Source organism: Rana temporaria, chromosome 4 (genome assembly GCF_905171775.1).
Source record: "Rana temporaria chromosome 4, aRanTem1.1, whole genome shotgun sequence".
In the NCBI taxonomy this organism is placed as follows: domain Eukaryota; kingdom Metazoa; phylum Chordata; class Amphibia; order Anura; family Ranidae; genus Rana; species Rana temporaria.
In genome coordinates, this window is record NC_053492.1 from 178192454 (window position 1) to 178211000 (window position 18547).

Here is an 18547-nt window from a genome sequence, read left to right on the forward strand (position 1 = left end):
TGTCTTCCGACCTAAACCCTATTGAGCATCTGTGGGGCATTCTCAAATGGAAGGTGGAGGAGCACAAGGTCTCTAACATCCACCAGCTCTGTGATGTCGTCATGGAGGAGTTGACGCAGACTCCAGTGGCAACCTGTGAAGCTCTGGTGAACTCCATGCCCAAGAGGATTAAGGCAATGCTCAAAAATAATGGTGGACACACAAAATATTGACAATTTGGGCCCAATTTGGAAATTTTCGCTTAGGGGTGTACTCACTTTTGTTGCCAGCGGTTTAGACATTAATGGCTGTGTGAGTTATTTTGAGGGGACAGCAAATTTATACAAGCTGTACACTCACTACTTCACATTGTAGCAAAGTGTAATTTCTTCAGTGTTGTCACATGAAAAGAGAGAATTAAGTATTTACAAAAATGTGAGAGGTGTACTCACTTTTGTTAGCTACTGTATGTATAAAGAGAGACTTGCACACATCCAACTCCAAGGTGTATAGCACTCTAAAGGCACAAGTTCATCTATCGCCTCTATTTTGGAAGTGGAGGAGGTAGAATACAGTAGAACGCAGCACTGCTCTCCTGAGGCCATCTCCTGATGGCCATGGCTCTCACTTACACTCCTGATTACATTGCTGTTTATTACTGTGCCCAAATAATGGGGATACCACCAAGATCATTGCACTCTTCCTGTTTGTCTTTGTAATTAAGCCCTCAAGCATCCCTTGTGCTGCACTGCAGAGATCTGAAGGATCTTCACTTTCTAGTGTCTTCAGGAAACTTATTATATACAAAAAGTGCCACAATTTTAAAAATAAAAATAAAAAATTGACTTTTCGGAAAAAAACATTTTCCCCAAAAAAATGTATTCATCATCAGGTTGGGTCGATATGTATTCTTCTACATAGTTTTGGTATTTGTGGGATTATTCCACCTCACCGCAGTATGACGGCGCCTGGTCGGCAAGCGGTTAACCTGTGGAGTGCAGATGGGCGAAGTAACATTTCCCTGTTTTTTCATAAAACATAATGTATTATGTTTATATTAATATTGAGATGTGTACATTTGTGATATTTATAAAATTATGCCTACGTTTTGGTTGTAAAGTTGGCCTCATTTGCACTAAAGAAGCAGAGTTTATGTCCAAGAAATGCGTTGAGAGATTTTCACTCCTTTGCGTCATTAGCTAGCTCAGGACCAAATTGACAATATATCTGTTTATTTGGAAGAGAGTATATTGTGTTATAGACAGTTAACAGGTGCAGGATGGAGCTATTGATGCAACTGAAGTGCTTATATGATGTATTTTGAGAGCAACGATTACATCAGGGATATGCAATTAGCGGACCTCCAGCTGTTGCAGAACTTCAAGTCCCATGAGGCATAGCAAGACTCTGACAGCCACAAGCATGACACCCAGAGGCAGAGGCATGATGTGACTTGTAGTTTTGCAACAGCTGGAGGTCCGTTAATTGCTTATCCCTGGATTACATTATCACCTGACTATAGAAAAGTACTCAATACTGAATATAGCAATGTGGATGGTACAGTACTTGTTGCAATTTGTTTTTGCCTTTTTGTTCTAGGATGCTGCCATACGGTTGTCTCTCTATTGGAGACTGTGTGGGACTTATTGAGGTGGTGAGATGCTCACATACAATTATGCAAATTCAATGTAAGGGAGGACTTAAAGGTGCACTGCAGTTCAACAGTCATGCATTACACCAATGGCTCAAGGATAAAAACAAGGGAGAAATGTGAGTAGTGGTTTTGTTTACCAAATTTAAATACCTGTCTATGTTCCGCTTGTAAAAATGCTTTGCTGTGTGTCCCAGGAACCCCTTTATCTATGTGTGGCTCTGACCTGTAGCTGGAGAACTGGCTGCCCTGAGGATTATCTCCACTATGTTTGACTTCTCACAATGGGTTGTCCAGTATTGGAACTCTAAAGTCCCTGAAACCAGGGAAGGTCTTTCTAGTCCACTCACTTGTTTAACCTTTTTGTGTATGAGGACTGGCCTCATTTAGAGAAGATGTTCTCTCCTCCTTCGAATTTTGTTCAGCAGCATCCTAATGAGGAAAGTGTTTTTTTTTTTTTTTTTTTTTTGGACAAGTGGGTGCTTCGTGTAGTAGATCCTGCCATTTTTTTCCATTTCGCAGGTCCTGTCATTCAACCTGTGGTTGCTTCCATGGCTGTCCGTTAGACCATTACGGACTGGACTAAAAGTATAGCCAATGACCCTGGTACTGTCTTAACCACTTGCCGACCGATTCACAAAGATATTCGTCGGCAGAATGGCTTGTGTGGGCAAAGCAACGTACCTGTACGTTGCTTTGAAAATCCTGCCTAGCGGGTGCGCACCATCAGCAATAGATGTAAAGAAAAATTGTCCAGAAGGTTAAAAAAAAAAAATGTGCAGCAGCACCCCCACAACTTACCTGAACCCCATATCGATCCAAAAATATACACGAGAGCTATGGCTTTCCCCTGTAGCCATTGGCTTTAATTTCTGTCAATCACAGCCAGTGAGCTGTGGAGAGAGTGGGGGCAGGGCCGAGCCACGCTCCATATGTGAACAGACACGCGGAGCGGCGGCTCAAAAGCAAGCCTGCTCAGGTGCCCCTTTAGCAAGCTGCTTGCTATGGGGTCACTAGGCAGGAGGAAGTGGCCTGGAGTGCCAGCAGGGGACCCAAGAAGGAGGATTGGGGCTGCTCTGTGCAAAACCTTTACACAGAGCATGCAAGTATGACATGTTTGTTATTTAAAAAAACTAACCTTTGATATCACTTTAGGAATTTAGGTTGGAAGCCTATTAAAAACGAGTATTATGTTTGTTAGTTTACAATACAGAAGAAATTGAATGTGAATTATTGTTTTCTGTAGGTATGATGCTGCTATTGACTTGTTCACAAGATCGTGTGCTGGTTACTGTGTTGCCACTTTTATTCTTGGAATTGGTGATCGGCACAATAGTAATATAATGGTGAAAGACAATGGACAAGTAAGTTTTTAGCTCTGTGTGGGTTTCCTATTTTTTGCTAATTTTCCTCAGATGATTATTATTATTATACAGGATTTATATAGCGCCAACAGTTTGTGCAACGCTTAACAAAATAAAGGCAGACATTACAGTTGCATTACAACTTGGTACAAGAGGAATCAGAGGGCCCTGCTTATTAGAGCTTACGATCTCAAAAGAGAGGGTCAATTGATACAAAAGTTAATGGCTGTGTGGAATGAGCTGATGGAGCAAGTAAAACGTGTATTAGATGCAGGATAGGCTTCTTTAAAGAGAGAGGGTTTTCAGAGTGTGTCTAAAGATGAATATATTAGGGGACAGTCAGACAAATTGGAGTAGGGAGTTTCAAAGGATTGGAAAAGCTCTGGAGAAATGCTGGAGGATTGGAGGAGGGGTTGGAGCAGGAGGTCTTGGGAGGATGGAAGAGAACGGCTTGGTTGGAATTTTGGGACTAAGTTAGTGATGTAGCTGGGGGCAGAGTTATGGATGGCTTTGTAAATGATTGTTAGTAATTTGAACAAAATTCAAAGTACTAACAAACAATTTACAAAGCCATAATTTGGATACAAGCAAGAGCAGGTACCGTGTGTGTGTGTGTGTGTGTGTGTGTGTGTGTTAACTCAGAACTTTCTAATAGTCATCAGCAAAGGAATTCAAGAGTGCATAAAAACCAGGTACTTTGAAAGGTAATCCAGCTGTTAATAAGTGTTTCCTGTCAGTTGTTTCACATAGATTTTGGGCACTTCCTGGATCACAAAAAGAAAAAATTTGGATACAAGCGAGAGCGGGTACCGTTTGTGTTAACTCAGGACTTTCTAATAGTCATCAGCAAAGGAATTCAAGAGTGCACGAAAACCAGGGACTTTGAAAGGTAATCCAAAAAGTATTTTTTCTTTACTTTTAAAGAGCACCAGTTTCCCTAAAGGGCTAATATTTATTTGGATTTGCCAATTATGACTTGCTAAAATTTAAGAAAGAAAAACCTATGTAGGCCAATGACTCATTGCTTGAAATAACTTTTGTTTGAACATACTGTGACAGTACGAGGCCTTGCTACTGGGAAAATGGTTGATTTAAAAGGATGCAGGATTGGCACATGTGCAGCGTGTGGGACTCCGAAATATGATTTTTGAGCAAAGAAAACACCTTTTTTTTATTTTATCACCGGCACCCTGCAAGGTAGGTGTCCATATTTTAAAAGTCAGCAGCTGCAGTATTTGTAGCTGCTGAATAAAATAAAATTGGCGGCACTCTGCTTTAACCAGAAACAGTGTTCTTTACGGTAAGAATGTGGAATTCTTTACGGTAAGAATGTGGAATTCTCTTCCACAAGCTATGGTTTCAACAGGGAGCATAGAGCATTCCAAAAAACTATTAAATAGGCACCTAAACGACCACAACATGCAGGGATATACAATGTAATATTGAAATAAAAGCGCACACACAGGTTGGACTTATGTTCTTTTTCAACCTTACAAACTATGTAACTATGGTTGACCTTGTTACTCCCTCTCCAATAGTACTGTAGGATCTTTTGAATGACATTGTGCAAAATGTCTTGAGAACCTAGGTTTGCGGAAACCTTTACGAATGTTCTGAATGTGCGTCCGTATCTTCTTCCACATAAACAGTGTTTTGTTCTCCCTATGTACTGTATCGAGCATGGGCACTGAAGAACATATAGCGCACCCCCTGTCATACACGATTTAAAATCCTTAATGACCTATTCTTTTTTCGCCCTTGTGGCCTTTACAATTGGTATTCCTGCAAGTGTAACATCTCTTTCCTGCAAATTCTTTTAGCAATATTAAGTAATGTTGGTGCTCTTCTGTACGTAAATTTAGGATGTTCCGGTAGAATTGTACATAACTGCGTTTCTGCTCTTAGGATGGGCCAAAATTTTCTAAACATTTTTCTCAACATGTTTATGTTGTACATTGTAATTTAATATACCGTATTTTCCGTCGTATATGACGACCTTTTGTATGTAAAAAAATGCCTCAAAACTCGGGGGTCGTCTTTCTTATACGCCGGTACCTGTCTGTCAGGCGTCCATTATTCAAAAGCCATGTCTCCTCCTCCATGCTGTTCCATGATAGGCGGAACACTAATTTTCCCAGCAGAGCCTCTGTTCAGTGTTTCTGCCAATCACGGGTGCCTTCTCATCCTCGGCCTCGGACGAGAGGACATCCGTGATAGGCAGAACACTGAACTGAGGTCTGACAAACTCTGCATACAGGATAAGGTAGGGAGATCGTTGAGGTAGGCAATGGCACAGTGAGGCATGTAATGTAATGGCACAGTGAGATTTGAAAAAAGCCTGTTTCTGTCAGCGGTTGTTCTGCCTACCCCTCAGCTTCCAGACAGACTAGTAGGAAGGGGGTCGTCTTATACGGCAAATATATCCCAAAACCAAAAATTTTGCTGGAAAAATAGGGGGTCGTTTTATACTCCGGCAAATACGTAATAGTTAAATCGTATGAAATCTTTTAATTTCTCGGTCTGTCCTCAATGAGGTTATTTCTGGACACTTCTTCCGTTTTTCCATTAATGAAGCCTTCATCATATCCTCTTTTGTACAAATCTTTTTTTCCCCAAAAATTGGCCTGTTTAGACTTTTTCAGTATTAGATGTCCCTGTTTATTACTCCTTTTAATAATGGGTAGGTTAACCAGGTGTATTTTTTATTTTATTTTTGTATTTAATATTTTCTGCTTTTCATCATTTTATTGTTTAATTTTATTATTTACCAACTTTGAGCTACCCTGAAGGAGGTGGTAGTTGCATACATTCTTATTTGTGAGATTATATGTTGGTTTATATTTTTGCTTCATATGCAGGTATAGTGTACACTGACACTGGCTATGGTTCCTGCCAGCAGGGATCTGTTCAGTATAACTTTTATGTTTTTAAAAAAATATTTTTCATAATAATTCTCTATTTAATGCCAGTATATATTTGTCATCTTAGGCTTCATTCACACGACGGACCGTTCGGGGCCGCCTGTCAGTTTTGACAGGCGGACCTGAACGGCCGCTCCATGCAATCCTATGGAGCGTCGGATGTCAGCGGAGACATGTCCGCTGACATCCGACCCGATCCGCTAAAAACAGACGTATGGGGGGCACGTCCCCATTCGTCCATGCGGATCGGGTAAGATCTGATGAAAATGGACATGCTGTCCGTTTTCATCAGATCGCTCCATAGGAGACAGCGGTGCCCGACAAGCCCCTCTCCGCTCAGTGAGCAGAGAGGAGCTTGTCATCCGTCGGCTCAGCAGAGATCTGCGGACTGATCTCCCGCTTAGCTGGCGGGAGCAGGCGGACTTCGTAGGAACGGAGTCTGCCTCGTGTGAATGGGGCCTTAGTCAATAACCTGTGTTGATTATTTATCAATGAATATGTTTGATGCAATGTCTGTCTTCGGCCACTGGGGGCTTTTTTGTTTTCCACCAGTGGCTGTTATGATGTCTGTGCTTCGTGAATCCTTGTTTCATCAGTCTCCCTGGCAACCCATGTGCTTTATAAGCCCAAAACTTATCACCTGGCTCCTATTCCTGAAGAAGTCGCCTCGGCAGGAACTTGTGACGTAATTTCCGGTGTCTGAAACCCGGAAAATGGTGACCTGGAGCTTTGCTGATTGCAGATTTGAGTTTTATTTTCATGCAATGTACAAGATGTCAATATTGTGAGTTGATTGATTACTGCAATTGTGGCCTTTTTGGTCATAACATGGAGGTGAGCGTGCATTGCACCTAGAGGTGATTAGCTGGTGGTTGGAGAATTCATCACCTGTTTTCATGCACTGAGGAGCAAGGTCTGCTTCTTTGGATCACTTTATCACATTGGACCTATGAACTATATCTAAATGCGCCTCTTTTTTCAGATTTACTCACATATTCTAATTGTTATACTATTTTGTGTGTGTGTGTGTGTGTGTGTGTGTGTGTGTGTGTGTGTGTGTATTTAAGAATAATAATAATTTTTTAATTTTGTATAATCCACAGCAGTGCACAAGTGTTTTGTACACACTTTTGGCTGCTAGAATATCTGTCAGACATGTTTCTGAATTAGCGACTGTGATGGAGTCCAGACCCCCTGTTGGGAATTTTTGCCAAAAGCTGCTTCCCAAGTCCTTGGACATGAGACCAATGGATCTGGCTATAGTACTCCAAGAACCAGGCAACCACAGTCTTGGGTACACCAGAAAAATTAACTGATTTATTTTTAGAAACACACTGAATTTATACAGCAACCCATCAGATAAGGGTTACTGCCATTATCTCAGACAAAGGTCAGCTTAGACCAGGGGTCCTCAAACTTTTTAAACAGGGGGCCAGTTCACTGTCCCTCAGACCGTTAGAGGGCCGGGTCTTTCACTGCCGCCCCCCGCCCAAAAAAACTGAGGGCCAGATTCTTGTATAATCCGCGGCGGCGTAACGTAAGCCATTTACACTACGCCGCCGCAAATTACTGGAGCAAGTGCCGTATTCTCCAAGCACTTGCTCCGTAATTTGCGGCGGCGTAGTGTAAATGGCCCGGCGTAAGGCCGCGTAATTCAAAGGGGGCGGCTTGTATTTAAATTAAGCGCGCCCCCGTGCCGATCGAACTGCGCATGCGCCGGGCTAAAAAATAGCCCAGTGCGCATGCTTCAGCTCACGATGGAAAACGTCAATGACGCCGACGTGAGCGTCATTGACGTAAAGTCGTATTCGTGGACGACTTAGGTAAACGACGGAAAAAGCCAGCGCGGACCCGACGCCATACTTAACATGGCATACGACGGACCTTCGTAAACTTGCCCCTCATATAGCAGGGGCAAGTTTACGCTTACATAAACATCGTAAATTCACTGCGTTGTCCGCGAATCTCGCGTAAATAGCTAATTTGCATAGACGACGGGGAGAACGACGAGGCGGCGGGAAAAAAAATTGCATTTAAGATCTGACAGCGTAAGAGCCTTACGCCTGTCAGATCTAAGGGATATCTATGCGTAACTGATTCTAAGAATCAGTTGCATAGATACGACGGCCCAGATTAGGACTTACGGCGGCGCAAATGGCGTTGCGCCGTCGTAAGCCCTTTGAGAATCTGGGCCTGAAAGTCCCCCAACCCGTGCCCTTAATTGCAGCCTTACCGTGCTCTCACTGCAGCCTCACTTTCAATGCCGCCTTACTGTGCCCTCATTGCAGCCCCCCTCACCATCATTGCAAGCCCCCCTCACCATCATTGCAAGCCCCCCTCACCATCATTACTAGCCCCCCTCACCATTGCAGCCCCCTCACTATTATTACAAGCCCCCTTCACCATTGCAGCCCCCCTCACCATCATTACAAGCCCCCCCCTCACCATTGCAGCCCCCTCAACATTATTACAAGCCCCCTCATCATTGCAGCCCCCCACCATCATTACAAGCCCCCCTCACTATTGCAGCCCCCCACCATCATTACAAGCCCCCCTCACCATTCCAGCCTCTCACCATCATTACAAAGCCCCCCCCCCCACCATTAAAGCCCCCCCCCCCCACCATTAAAGCCCCCCCGCCATCATTACAAGCCCCCCTCACCATTGAAGCCCCCCACCATCATTACAAGCTCCCCTTACCATTGCAGCCTTACTGTGCCAAACGATGTCTCAGCAGTCAGTGTGTGCATCGGAATCTCCTGCTCCTGCTGTGTCAGAAGCTCACTGTAAAGTTCGGGCGTGCTGTGAAAGTAGTCCCGCCCTCCTCCAAGACTAGCTCATGTGATGGACACAACACTGCGTCTATCACACGACCTGGTCTAAGAGGAGGGTGGGACTTGTATCACAGCGCGCCCAAACTTTTCAGTGAGCTCCTGACACAGCAGTCTACCGGCCCTGCGTGCAGTGGGCCAGATAAAGGACCCCTGGCTTAGAAAGTAGAACTAACCCTATTATAACAATGACCGTCCGGCCCCCCATAGGACTAACTTATGCATAAGTAGCCAAAAGCAATTAGTGACTAGCCCTGTCTGGGAAACTTAAGAACACTTTAAAACACAGAGTGATCCAAGCAATGGTTCTCCTGCAGCGACCTTTTCCTGTAAAGAGGAGGATAAAGCACACAGGTGCCACCCTGAATGCAGTATAGCAGTAAATTTTAATGCACAAGACGGATATACATACTCACAAGAGCAGGGTAAAAACAGGCATATTTGGCACAGATTTGCACGCCGCAACGGGATCTGATATACACCTGCAGATACCCCTGCATGTACAGTGGTGCCAAATGTATTGCACTTGCCCAGCGGTGATAGGTCTTTGTGCGTGCGCATTTGTGGCCGACCAGGACCAACTGTCCTCAGAGCGCACATGGCCGCTCCAGATAGGACTGGCGGCGTCATGCTGCTCTCCAGGGACGCCGACTCACAATCACGGCCTTCTGACAATGGGTGGGACGCCAGAAAGAATCATGTCAGCACCATGTAAATAGAATTTTAAAGACAGAAATGTGACAGAGGGAAGTGTAAAGAAGATTGGAGGCAGAGGCATGGATGAGCATAAAATGGGATGGAGGGAAAGAAATGGGAGAAATATGAAGGTGGGATGCATTAAAATTTATTTCTATACTGCACCTAGAGTGGCGCCTGTGTGCTTTATACTCAGCTGTTCCAAGATTTGCTTCTCATCTTCCACTGGGCTGCCTTCAAGGTGTTATCATATGGACTTTTTATCAGCTTTGTTTTTTTAATTCCTCCTAATTATCCCCCATGTTTTATGCACTTATCAGATCGGTGGACCAACACTGAGTCTGGTGCAAGCGCCAACTTCTCCCTATGCGTTTTCCTGAAAAGAGCCTTTCACATTCTTCACAGTGACAATGTTGTTGTATATCAAAGACTTTGTTCCAAAGGTGGTTTTACCGCTTTGTCTCAATTAGGACATTGTTCTGCCATCCTTGTGTCCTGCTTCTAAGCACCCAAAGGAAGTTTGTCTTTATAGCCTAGACATAGTCGGAGCCATTAGTATGTACCTAAAAGCTACTGCTTCTGTTATATTCCAAAGGACCTGGTAAGGGGCACCCTGCTTTGCTTGGAGAATAAGGAATTTGATTACAAGAGTTTACGTTTAAGAAATACAAATACCGCCTCCTGCCGTGTTTGGAACCCACTCCACCAGATCTGTTGGAATGTCCTGGACCTTTAGAAAGCAAGCCTCTGTAATTTTCACCTTGTCTACTGTTCATACTTTTTCATAGTTTTACCAGGTGAATGTGCAAGTCTTCTTCAAATGCAGATTTCTACTGCAAGGTTCTTGCAGCAGCACTCTGTTGTTTGTCTGGCATGTTTGCACAATTTTGTTTGCCTATTGTTGCCCACCCATATATTCATTGCTTGGGGACTTCCCATGGTGTATGATTAAACTCCCTGTCCTGTACAATTGAGAGAAGGATTCTGATTCTCATTGCTTGCTACAAAACTGAGGACTCGTGGGGTTATAGAGAAGGGGCTTCAGGGTGGCGCATGGCCTCAAAAAGCTTACCAGTGTCCCTTCACTTGACGGTACAAGCCTATTCTCCAGTACAGGACACAGGCAACTTCCTTTTATACACAATGTATTCCAAGAGATGGAATTTACAGGCAAATCAAAGTTTCTCTCAAAATCCGTAGGCTATAAATATGTTACATATAATGTCGTATCAGTGATTTCTTTTATTTTCATTCTCTTTCCGTCATCTCTCTCTTAGGTTTCAAGAGATGTGTTACAAAGCTTATTTGGCAATACGTCAGCATGCCAATCTTTTTATCAACTTGTTTTCCATGATGCTTGGATCTGGAATGCCTGAACTGCAGTCTTTTGACGACATAGCCTACATCAGAAAGACCCTAGCCTTGGAAAAATCAGAACAGGAAGCTTTGGAATATTTTATGAAACAGATGAATGATGCCCATCATGGTGGATGGACAACAAAAGTAGACTGGATCTTCCACACAATAAAGCAGCGCGCTTTGAACTGAGCAGCAAGCCTGAAGCAGGCTGTAACTTGCCACCCACATTGTGGGTCCCTCACTGCACTATTAATACGGACAGGCAGCAAAGATCGGCTGCATGGGAATTGCACAAACCACAAAGAGCATTACTATTACAACAGCAGCTATGTGATTGCGCCAGAACCATTAACACTAACAGGGTCTACAACAACACTAAAGGAAAACATTTCAAAAGCTACAGTCTGGATTTCAGATGTTTTGCCTTAAGGTCAAACCATGCATTTTAGTGCCCAATGTATATGGTCATGGTCTATTTGATACAAATAGAAGTTTGGCATAGAGAAATATTTTTGTGATTCCCATGTGTGTTTTGGAATGCTGACTTTTGAATCTTGGTGCAGTAATACACTAGAAACCAGACTGAAAGGAACTTCCTTCCTAAATGCCTCACAGTATTGTTCAATTGCAATGCAACTATAGATGCTCTTAACAGGTGTCCATTTTCTTTTCCTTAATGAGATACCATTGGTTTTTGGAGACTGGGGGTCTCATTGCCGTCTTTCTCGAGCATTATGAATATATATATATATATATATATATATATATATATATATATATATATATATATATATATATATATATATATATATATATATATATATATAATGTTTGCAGGAGTTGCACCATTGGATTGGTAAGAAAATTAATTTAAAACTTTCCTAAAGTTTAAAAGAAGTCATTCAGTATGTGTAATGGCAATGATTTAAATGACCACAACACTCTTCATTTCTTAATTGTTTCATTATACACGTGTATTTTTTCCCCCTCTACTACTTTATAAGAGACCAGATGGAACTAGGATTGTTTTAAGTTAACTGCTTATTGCACTGAAGAATGTTGCTCTTGAACCTCTTATTTTTATAGTCTTCCTAGGCTATGGTAAGGAATTTTGTTTTATGTTACAAATGTACCTGACATCTAATGCCTATTTTAGTTTCTGTTTAGGATGTTGTTTTAAGTGTAACCTGCGTTCACTTTATAGTGTCTGCATGGTTTATTTTTATTTTGTTTTTGTATATTACCTGAAGTTAAACCTTTTTTTGTCATTTTTGTCTTTGATGCTTGCACATGTGTGTACAAGAGTTTATATATGTATGCAGTTTATTTGCACACTGATACATACATACATACATACATACATCCATTCATGCATTAATAAATTGACAGATTCCTTTTTTTTTACTGTGTAATACCCACATTTTTGTGATGGGATGATGAAAGGCACAGATGCAATATATTGTCAGGGTCTGGTTCTCTCTCTTCATCAATCTTCCTCTCCATCAATCTCCCTATATCAGTTGGTGTTAAAGTGGTTGTAAAGGCTGAAGGTTTTTTACCTTCATGCATTTGAAGCATGAAGGTAAAAAAATAACCTGTGTGCTCTCTCCCACAACAGTCACCCCAATACTCACCTAAACCCCCTCTTAATCGGGTGATGTGCCGCGATGTGCATGGGGAGCCCCGGCTCTCCTTATTGGCTGAGACACTGATGTCAATCACAGCCAGTGAGCCTTTGAGAAGTGGGCAGGGCCAAGCTGTGCTCTGTGTGGCCTATGGACGCATAGAGTGGGGCTTTGGAGCAAGCAAGCTCCAGTGTCCCCATAGCAAGCGACCTTACTATTGGGGGCACTGGTCAAGGGGGAGGAGACAGGAATGCTGGCAGGGGACCTGAGAGGATCAGGGCTGCTCTGTGCAAAACCATTGCACAGAGCAGGTACGTATGGCATGTTTGTTTATTTTCTAAGAAAAAAATTAACCTTTTAATATTACCAAGTTTGTATTTCATTTGTTTTTTTTTACAAAAAATCCTGCTGAATCATTTTAAAGCTTTCTTTGGAGATTTGTGACCACTAAAACCCCTTACAGTATGTATGCATTACACGAGAAGCTCTTTCACAATCTAGTTTACATACTTGCAACTGACCTTTTACAAACTTCCAGCAATACTGACATGAAGCATTTTTGTACAGATTTGTATTCTGTTCAGTGGCCCCCTTACTGCATTTTGTTGTTTGGCTAACTAGAAAGTAAGATCATTCTATGGAGACTGCCACTGTTTACCCCAACTTATTGTAGCAGCTTGACATTTCCTCAGGAGGATGCAAGTCTTTAGGAAGTAGAAGCCACTCCACAAGTGTACTTCTGAAGATGCGCATGGACTAATTGTCTGCCGTTTTTTGTTTGTTGCTTACGTAAAAAGTGATGATTCCCTATTTATAAGTAATTTGTTAAGGATATTCATTATTCCATGGGAACTCCCAAATGGTAATAGTCCTAAGCTGTTTGAAGGAATACTGTTTTTTAAACTCCCTTACCATTACCTGGCCTAATAGTAAAATGATCCTCCTAAATTCCCTTACTGTTACCTGGCCTTATATAAAAATGTTGCTGTTAAATACTGAACAGCTTATGTGACCTGGCAGCTTTTTTTTTTTTTGGGGGGGTGGGGGTGGCAGTGTCACTGAACTTCTAAGAGCAAATGCAGCGTGTTTTTTTACATCAGTTTGACACTTCTGAGATCATTCAGAATTTGATTGCAGGTACATTTGACCTGCTTCAGTTTCTTTGGAATTCCAATAGACTTGTATTGGAAAGGGATGCAGTTCTGAAGTAAACAGAAGTCTCCCAACACAATTGACGCAGGCTTCCTTTTGAAATAAAATGCAAGTCTAATTTTCTCATCTAGAGGCAATCATAAATAATCTAACTCTCCAACTAAACAGCAGGCACCCTCCAATATATCACCACACTAACCTTCATCTTCCTGTAGAAACAAAACAGACTCCCGAGTATGGAGCAAACGTACATGTTAACTTTACATCCCACTGTTCAGTGCTCTGACAAACTATTAACAGGTAAAGCATTGTAAGGTGGGAAGCGAAGGATACAACCTTGCGTTAAATTCTAGCTTTCAGAAAAGTTAGATGTTATTCTTTGGAGTTTGAATAGCTGTTTGGTTAAGACACTAGAGGTTGCCTGCTATGAATTGGTGGGCATACTTTCATTTATATGTGAACCTGGCAGGAGCACTTGAAATGTACAATTCAGTGGTGATATTTCGATATTTCGATATTATGAACCAATACATTTGCTATATGTAAGGACTATAGAAATGTTTTGTAAAGTAATTTCTGAACCTACAGAGAACTTAAATGATAGAAATAGTTCAGTTTGGTTTGTTCCTTTCAGCTGGCTGTTTTTTGCACAGCCAAGAATGCTTGTCACTTTTCATGTTTCGTAAATAAAACAATCTGGAATCATTTTCTGTATCTTGTGGAAATTGCTTGATAACATATAATGAACATGGCCAAAAACGTGCAAATCCATGTCACTAAATATTCAAAGACTTTGTTGAGTAAACCTTGCCCTTTAATTCTGTGTAAAGCAAAAATGTGTCTGTGTGTAGAATTTCAGGAAAATTGTAGCCTAATCAGTGTTAATAGAATTGAGATGAATAAGCTATAAATGGTTTTGGTTACAAGATGTAATCCTGGCCATTGAATCAATTCTTATTTACATCTACCAGAGAAAAAAAAAACGTTTTTAACAGTTCAATTTTCTAAAATGAACAGAATTTCATTACTACACATTTTTAATATGAACCCTGGCCTTGGCTGTAGTCATTCTGATTTATGCTTTCCACTTCAAAAATGTTTTTGCAGAACTATCAGGTTAATACAAATACTTATTGTATACAATTTTGATATATCCCTGTGTGTGTTTTTAGGAATAGACGTTTTGCACTTTTCCACTCTCCTCCTATTTCTAGGCCCTGTCATTAAAGATATGCTCACAACATCAAACCTCACACCTGTACTGTCACACACACGGGACCATTCAAATGCCATGGAGGCACCCAAAGTACCCACTAGTTGCTCATCTAAACTCTATAGATAAATTATATTTAATGCGAAAATATGAACATTTTCTTTTAAGGTAAAGGTTGCATTAAATAAATGAAGATGTATCCATTCATAGGCTGGGACAGGCCCACAAGTAAGCTGCATTGTTTTAACTGCAGTGAAAAGGGGGATATGTAGGAACCTAGTTATGCTGTGTGATGAAAGAACTGCAAGAGTGAGTGAGCAGATTTTTTTATTTTTATTTTGGCAGGTATATTAAACTACATGTTTAAAGATCTGCTTTAAAGCCCAAGCCTGGACACAAAAGGGAAAAAAAACCTCTTGCAATAGGCATCCCACATTGCAATGGGTAAATGCTCCTTAAGTCTACATGGTTGCAGAAGAGGCTATATTACTTACCTGAATCCCTGCTCTAGCAGGTTCCTGTACTGTATGTGGTGGAGGCAGAAGTGCGGCCAAACCAGGGAGCAGCTGAGGCCTCGTACACACAACAGAGATTCTCGGCAGAATTCACCGAGAAACTCGGTCAAAACCCGGATTCTGCCGAGAATCTCTGTCGTCTGTACAGTTTTGGCTCGATGGAGCCGCCGAGGAACTCGACGAGAAAATAGAGAACATGTTCTCTATTTTCTCGTTGTCCTCGTTCTTCTATGGGAGAAGCCGGCCCGCCGAGCTCCTCGGCGGCTTCATCCCAAAACTCGACAAGGAACTCGACGTGCCAAGCACGTCGAGTTCCTCTGTCGTGTGTACGGGGCCTCACAGAAGTGGCTGCTGTAGACTGATTGCACAGATCAAGGGAGCCTGATGGAGCAAGGAATAGGGAAGTAATACCACCCCTTCTGCAATCCCCTAGATTAAACCCTTGCAATATGGGATTGAAGGGGGAGGGGTTTTGGGGCTTTAGGTAAACCTAATTTAAATTGGCGTGCATCTTAATTGCTTTATGCACTTTCTTACACTTTGCCACTGATTAAATGGTCAAATACTTAATTTTAACTTTTCCAAAAGTCCTATACAGGGGAAAAGCCACAGGTTACCAGCTAGCACATTCTCTGCCCTCCTAGTTTAACTTTGTTAATGGGTCTAACTTTATTGACTATATTGCTGAGACCCTGGCCAACAGCCCCTCCACAGTTCAAAGAAACTACCCAATTCCCAGCAAGGGTAATCTCATTGTACAGGAGGTGGCATTTGGTGTATCTTAGCCACCAGAAAGGCGCTTAGAAAATTGTTCTGCCATGCATCACCTTTAAAAAAACTTTTTATCTTTAGCTGAGTATTTTTTTTTTTTTTTTTTACTTCTTTTTTTTTTTTTTAAATAAATAAATATAGAAACAAAACTAGAACACAATACAGACCATATTGGCAAGGGAATCCTGCACAAAGGATCTGAAACTAACAAGCCTCAGAAATAAATTGCCAGCCAACAAAATATAAGAATATAGAATATTTAAAAAGAACATTAATACAGGAAAAGACGAGTGATCAATCCCCAATTTTCATGTTTTCTGTCAATGTCAAGTAGCCTCTAGAACAGATGCTGTATGCAGTGTTTGTGTTTTTTTTTTGTTTTTTGTTTTTTTCTTTTTATAAAAAAAAGACTTGAATTCAGACTATTGGAATGTGAAGAGATTAATGCTCAGAAAAAAATATATACTTGTTGGCAATAGTTTGTCATTCATATGGACTGTTGGTCTCCTCATTTGATGTATATAGTCACTTTTATTATACTTTCACAGTTTAAAAACATGGACTATAGTATGTATGTATGTATTTTATATTGTACAGTGTACATAACAAGGGCACTTGCAACCCCTTTTGCCCCTTTTTTTAAGTGCAATTTTTACAGTTACACAAAGCACATTACTCCTGTAGCAAATAAAGTTGGTTCTATTTGAATATTTAATGCAATTCTTAAACTTGTTGCAAAACATTTTCCTCTTTTATTTATTTTTTTAAACTCTTCTTGCTCTTAAAATCTTGAAATATCAACTTTGTGCACTGCCAATTTTGTTTGGATTTTCATTGTTTGTTTGGTTTATTATATAGTTGTGAAGGATGGTAATTGACATGGGGATTTAAGAATTTTGTAACTGAATCGCCATTTTTTTTTCTTTTTGTTCTCTTGAAAATTAAATGAAGTTCAATATCTAGCATTATAAAGGGCATATATGCTAAATGTGAAAGTGTCAGGAGTGAGGTGAATGTGAACTTTTACCTCTGTGCCCCTGTTTTGTAACACCACCAGTGTACTGAGCACTTCTGTGTCTTTTCTTCTGCATTATCCACTGTTTACACTAAATGTTGGAACCACATAAGCCTCTGTAAAATATCTGTCAACTAGTCAATGTGTTTAACTATGACTGGATACAGAATTGCCAAGTTTTGTTTTCTAAGTCAGTGAAAAGGTGGCATAGAATCTGGTTCATTTTTCAGTTTCTTTTCTGCAGTTTATTTGAGTGATCACTTAAAAAGAGGCCCCTATTGCTGTACGAAATCTGGCGGTATGACCTTGGTAGCAATGTTACTGTTTTCGTCTCTGTCTGTGGAACCTGACATATGTTCCTTTTCAGAATGTTTGAGGCAATAACCACCCATACTCCAATGAATATTGTTATTTACTCTTAGGCCCTGTTCACATGGGGCTTACAGAATGTCTGTGGAGGACTATATTTACCCACACAGGGTTACACAGATGTTCTGTGCAGGCAGTCCCATTCATGTCAATTGTAACAGGATGTGTTTAGGGCTGTGCATCCACATAAATGTCACATTGGGAGTAGTGGCTGTTTCCCATGCAGCCACTGCATCCCAGTTAATAGCAATGGGACTGCCTGCACAGGGATGCATTGGATGCATCGAACACCTGTGCATGCATGTGTAGGTAAACACGGCCCTCAACGGGTGTGAGCGGTCCCTTGTGAAACCAAAATCTTGCAATGTGTGCTTTCAGTTGTGAATATATTTGATTATAAAATAAACTTTGTTTATTTTGTATGAGCAATTGCTGTATTAAAGTGTGTTTCCTGCCAAAATGTTGTTTAAGAGCGTAGAACAGTTACATTTTAGAATAGGTTTACACTGGCCCTCACAGTAAAACGCGATGCTTTAGCGTGCAGGCTAGTATCAGTTTTGGCTCTGGCAGGGAGCTGTACAATACATGTTTTAGTACATCACACTGCTTGCTATGTTTGAACTGTCGTGTAGTAACACTTTACTCATGTCATTGCACATGCAATGCTGTTCAGAAATGCTGTCTTCTTCTTTTTTTTTTTTTTTTTTGCACTGTACCGCCCATGACGCTAGCATTGTGAAGCAAACAGACACATAGAATACAATTGTTTTCTTGTACCCTAGTGGTGACTTTAACCAGTGCAAAACAAAATGCAGGTCACAGTAAATAGTGTGAACAAGCGATTACTGCTGTCTGTTTTGCATCTCTTGTTAGCAGGACAAAAAGGATATATCCAAAATTTGAGACGGAAGATGGTCAATGGTTTGCGTGGACCTGAAGTAAAGATCTTGGTGAACTCAATATGCTCAGGGACTCTTCTGCTATATATCTGCAGTGGAAGTCTAAGACGCTGCTGTATCTGCTAATTCTGATTAGACTTGGAGTGAAATTCATACTGTCACCACTGTGCTGCTCACTGTTTTTGTA

The 18547-nt window shown here is 41.2% G+C and overlaps 1 protein-coding gene across 2 annotated transcripts in view; it reads left to right on the forward strand.

The window, feature by feature from the left end:
* PIK3CA (phosphatidylinositol-4,5-bisphosphate 3-kinase catalytic subunit alpha) overlaps window positions 1–12200 on the forward strand; it is a 115691-nt gene extending 103491 nt beyond the window's left edge. For both annotated transcript variants that reach the window (XM_040349408.1, XM_040349409.1), the window contains exons 18-21: window positions 1579–1749; window positions 2877–2994; window positions 3732–3883; window positions 10720–12200. In XM_040349408.1, coding sequence (XP_040205342.1) covers window positions 1579–1749; window positions 2877–2994; window positions 3732–3883; window positions 10720–10990 — 712 coding nt within the window. In that variant the 3' untranslated portion in view covers window positions 10991–12200. The remainder of the gene's footprint in view (window positions 1–1578; window positions 1750–2876; window positions 2995–3731; window positions 3884–10719) is intronic.
* Window positions 12201–18547: the final 6347 nt, after the last annotated feature.